The 5354-nt window shown below is 39.9% G+C and overlaps 1 protein-coding gene across 1 annotated transcript; it reads left to right on the top strand.

Annotated features, from left to right (window-relative positions):
• Window positions 1-349: 349 nt before the first annotated feature.
• On the top strand, window positions 350-826 carry LOC116140725. The gene has a single exon (XM_031426313.1). The coding sequence runs from the start codon at window positions 350-352 to the stop codon at window positions 824-826; it is 477 nt and encodes a 158-aa protein (XP_031282173.1).
• The last annotated feature ends 4528 nt before the right edge of the window (window positions 827-5354 follow it).

Below are 5354 nucleotides of genomic sequence, written 5' to 3'. Positions count from 1 at the left end.
GGCTGTAGACAGAGCTGTGGAAAGAGCTTCAGAGCGAAGACCATGTAAGCTTGGCCAAGTTCTATTAAATGGCCGCCAAACACCAGCTAGTAGAAAGCTCATTGGTGGCCTTGGCAAGAAGCTCACCTAGACGAGCCCTTGACAAGCGACAAGATCGTTCAACAAACAAACAGAAGGGCCAAGATTACAACAATAAGGATAGAAATAGGTTCCAAAAAAAGACGAAGAATAGAAAACCACAGGGAAAAGAAACCTTTTATGCGGTATGCAGAGTACACCCCTTGACTCAAGATGTAGCTCACATATATGAAGTCTCTTGTGAAGCTAAGAAACTGCCGCACTAGAAAGAATGAGGGGGCCACCCGGCAGAAGAGATTGCAAAAAATACTGCCGGTACCACCGAGACATCAAGTACAACACCAATGAGTGTCGGGCTCTTAAGAATGCCATTGAAGATATAATCAGAAGAGGCCACTTGAAAGAATTTGTCAAGGAGGCGCTAGCTTGCAAAAATCCAAGCGAGAAGAATAATCAGGTCCAACAAGCTTCACCGAACAATGATGTATTGGTGGGTATGATCTATGGGGGACCCGACATTGCAAGGAGCTCCAAGCGCTCTCACGAGCAATATGCACGAGAGGCCAGGATAGACTCGGTTTCTCAAGTAATGAGCTGTGAGCAAAAGCCGTCGAAGTGGCCCAGGCAAGAAAGCGAGGTGATAGGATTCACCAAGGAAGAGTGTGAACAATCTCCTCACCACAACCATGATGCGATTGTTATCATAGCAAGGATCGACAATGCCTGTGTAACGATTACTGAAAACTAGTACAATGCATGCATAATAACAATAGAAAATTGGGCCCAAAACTTTCTTTTCATTATAAGTCATATGTCTTTTATACACAAAGAACGTCATTTACAAAAATGCCATTTTAAAAGACAAAACAGGGGAAACAGTGTAGCTATTGCTCCTCGCTTGCCGACGCCCCTCCGACTGCATCAACACCTAGATCCTGCATCCACAAAGGAAAATAATTGGGTGAGCACAAAATATTGCTCAGTAAGTAAAACCCTCTATCTGTCTGTCCCCGTATGTATTACCCTTAATTCTTTCCTTATACTATTTCTGTTTCTTTTTCTGTTTCGACTAAACGTCATGGCCTCATCTTACCGGAGGTACGGCCGGATGGCGTTCACACAGTACCATCTCACTCTCCATGACTATCGGGTGGAATTCACACAGTACGAACCCATTCTTAGTGACTACCAAGTGGGGATCACGAAGCATCTACTCAGTTTTCGTAACTATCGGGTGAAGACCACCTAGCACCTACCCGTTTCTCATGACTTTTGGGTAACGATCACCAAGCATTAACCCGTCTCAAGTCACTGTCGGGTGATGATCACAAAGCATCAACCCACCTCTAGTAAATGTCGGATGATGATCACAAAGCATCAACCCTTTCTCTAATGACTAACCGGGTGGGGATCACAAAGCATCCACCTGTTCCTACTACTCATCGGGTGACGATCACAAAGTATCGACCCGTCTCTAAGGGCTATTCGGGTGGTGATCACCAAGCATCAACCCGATTCCCAAAACTGTCGGGTGATGATCACAAAGCATCAACCCATCTCCACTACTCTTCTAATTTACTCTATTCTAGCATTTTTTTCATCCTCTCTATCCTTAGAGTAGTTGCATCCACCAAGCTCTCTACTCATAGAGTAATTGCACACACAAGTTTCCTACACTTTCTTAGGTCACTTTTCAATGCACAATTAGTGCCTATGGATGGTTCATCTCCACCAATGCACTTATGAAATGCCAACATGCAATGTTGCAAGAATTAAGGTTCACTACTCATACTCAAACCTCTATTAGGCATTTCATCAAACAACTCAAGTGCATAATAAAACTCTACTATAACAATAATTCTAAATCTTTCTCTAACCATCCAAAATGGGGAGAAACCCCCTCACATAGCCACATATCCTGCCAAAGAAAGACACTTCCAAAAGGATTCCTCAATACCCTTCAATTCCATCCCAAACTACCTTTCCAACCCACATCTCACTTCTTATATTTGCAATGTATAAACAATCACAAAGCACTAGAAATCTCTATTTAAGCCTCAATAACATGGCATATAACATGTATATAACATACATACATAAGTGCTATCAAAACCCTAATCAAGAAAATTCCCAAATCTCAACTTGGGTTGGGGTTTACTTACCTTGTTATGGAGAGATTTCACTAACTCTTCCTTTCACTTGGTTTGCTTGACTTTTTCTCTACTCTTAGGATGCCTTAGGTTGATTTTCTACCCCAAATCACTCCAAAAGCCCTTTAAAACTCCTTGATCAAAAGAAAGAGAATTTGAGAGGAAGCAAGAGAGGAGAGTGGCAATGGAGAAGAAGAATGAAGGGTTTGCAATGACTTAATTCCTTTTAATGAAATTTATACACAAGCATTCCCATTTTGCCCTTACTCTTCTTTGGGAATTCTATCTATATCCTTTGATTCATTACAAACACTCCCCCATATCAACATATTCTCCATGAAAAATTCTTACAATTAACTCCCCACTTTTCCTGCTAATTAGGGGTAGAATGGTCAAATTGCCCTTAGGGAAGAAAATATCTAAAACTTAACAAACATTTTGGTCGGCCTGTCGCCGCGGCGAAGAAGCTTCTGTCGCCGCGGCGAAACTATCCAGAGAGTTTCCCCGTGGTTTCAACACATCTTCGCCACGGCGAAGATTCTTCTTCGCCCCAGCGAAGCTTGGCACACTGAACTTCTTCTATTTTCAACCAATTTCAGGGCAAGCATTCAACACAACACTCAATCAAACAATAATACCAAAAACCAACTCAAATAAGAGCGAAAGAAGAAACAATAACTACGTACCTCAGGTGGGGCGTTACAGCCTGAGTGCTCATAGTAATGGTCGACAATGGCAGTGCAACGAACATCATTTTCTTGGGAGCTTTATGAGAAATGAGGTCATAGAATGAGACATGAGGGCATGTCTGTCGCCGCTATATGGATTCATTGGGGATAGCTTGGTCCCTAAGGGAACAATCTGAAAAACCATGAAGAGGTGGTAGAAAAATGATGGAAAGCATGTAAACAAGACATGCAAGCTAAGATATAGATTATAGGATTCAAAACTTTAAATAAAGCATAAATTAACATTATACCTTCTCCTTAAAGCTTAGGTTTGATTAAGCTAATATTCAAAGCTATGAATTCTCCACACTTTAACACCTCCTTGAGAGAAAGAGAGGTTTGCCGAACCTAAGAGAGAGCTTGTGTTTTTATTTTGAGTGAACAATGAACAACTTGACCTAAAATGCAACCATTTGCATTTATATATACATGGGTCATTTTGTAATTCCTTCTTTTCACTTGTATGCCCTAATAAAATCTTATTCTAAAAGGAGCCCAAGCATTTATTAATTTGGCCTTAGAATAATCAATATTATTCAAGGGCCCATGTAAACTACACTAGTTTACATTAACAACCCGTAAGTTTACTCTTTTGCACTTTAACTATTAAAAGGTTATTTTACTTCATCTCATTTATCTTAACACTTTAAGATATAATAATTAAATACAATTAATTATTGCTTGACCATTTTAACCTTTAAAATGTCATGAATAATTTACTATGTAACAATTACCATAGAAATTTCGTCATTACCTCGGAAGGTGCTAGCCCTCTTCGGATAATCATTTCTCTCTCTTATCCTTCTCTAACTTCTCAAGGCTATTGGTGTGACCATGTAGATCCATCGTGGATTAGCCATAAGCCGATTTTGGATGAATCCAGAAACTTGTCCGGAGGCCCAACGATTATGGTAAACATCTAGCAATGTGCCATAGTCCTTAAACCATGATGAAGAAATACTTCATCAAACCCTTTTTAGAACATATGTACAATGCAAGTAAAGTCCCTCCATTGATATATCTTGATCGAGTATAGATTCATGGAATGTCAAAATCCTAAACCCAATCTTCTACTGAATCGTTGATCAATATGTCCGGAACTTGTCATCACGAACTTACTTTCGTATGACTAATAATAGACTTTAGCCAGAGATTTTGATTTCCAACATTTATCGACATTCGTCTAGGAACCCGGATTCGGATGGAGTCAACAGTACACCTAATCCTATATTTCCAAGTCAATGGATTCCGTCTTGACCATCGTTCGTTTTTTTTCATAGGCTTTATCATACGAAACATGTCTAGTCTCGTACTTATACACCATATGAACCATACGCATCCATATCAGATCCGACTACAATGTCTCAGGTCAAAGGACTACATCGTGCACTGATATAACCAAACGATAAATCATTGACTACATGCTTTTCCAAGTTATTTGTCGTTATTCGGTCACATTCGAAAAATAGTTCGCCAACCACTAATCCATACTAATGCCTCAGTGACATGATTATCATCGTCATCTGTACTTATATCAACTCATGATATCTTTCAGAAGCATCTAGTATGCCTACTATGTAATATAATTCCCCAAATTATATATTGCTTCCGTAGGGAACCTTTTGATAAATTCGTTTACTGATTAAATGAATCATATGGACAATTCATATACATACTTTATTTTAAATGCATGACTGAATAAAGTAAGCAATTTATATATATGAATTGAAGAACTCTTTCTTCTATTATTTATGATATATTGATACAAGACAAAATGCTTTGAAACTGATAACACGAATGGTTTCTAGGGCATACAATAACATTCACTAACACAATCAACTTGCCCGTGACTCTTAGGGAAGAACCTCAGATAAGGACGGTGATGGCAAAGTTTCTAGTGGTTGACTACCTGACTACCTATAATGTCATTGTGGGGTAGTCACCTCAGTGCGCTGCCAAGCAATGAGTTCCCAACTCTAGGCAAGGTCGCAACAATCAAGAGTTATAGGAAAGATTCTAGGGAGTGTTATAATTGGGCCATTCATACTGCACAAAAATGGCCGCCCTCGAGAACCATGGTCATTGCTGAGTCTGACCCAAAGCCTAGATCTCTGGAAGACACCATAGATCCTTATATCCATAAAGAAGGGCCTATAGTAGGGCCAATAGAAGAGTTGCGAGAAATACCTATCAGCGAGGAAGACCCAACCTGCATGTTGAAAATTGGGAGCAGTCTAAGCGATGAACTAGTAAACAGTCTAGTGGGGTTCCTAAAGAAAAACCTCGATGTGTTTGCTTAGGTACATGCAAACATGGTAGGGATCAGCCCCGAGATAATGTGCCACAAATTGAATGTCTACTCAGGGGCTCGACCAATAAGATAGAAGAGGAGATCTAT

This window comes from Pistacia vera, unplaced genomic scaffold, assembly GCF_008641045.1.
Source record: "Pistacia vera cultivar Batoury unplaced genomic scaffold, PisVer_v2 Contig376, whole genome shotgun sequence".
In the NCBI taxonomy this organism is placed as follows: Eukaryota; Viridiplantae; Streptophyta; class Magnoliopsida; order Sapindales; family Anacardiaceae; genus Pistacia; species Pistacia vera.
This window is presented reverse-complemented; position numbering and strand designations above follow the sequence as displayed.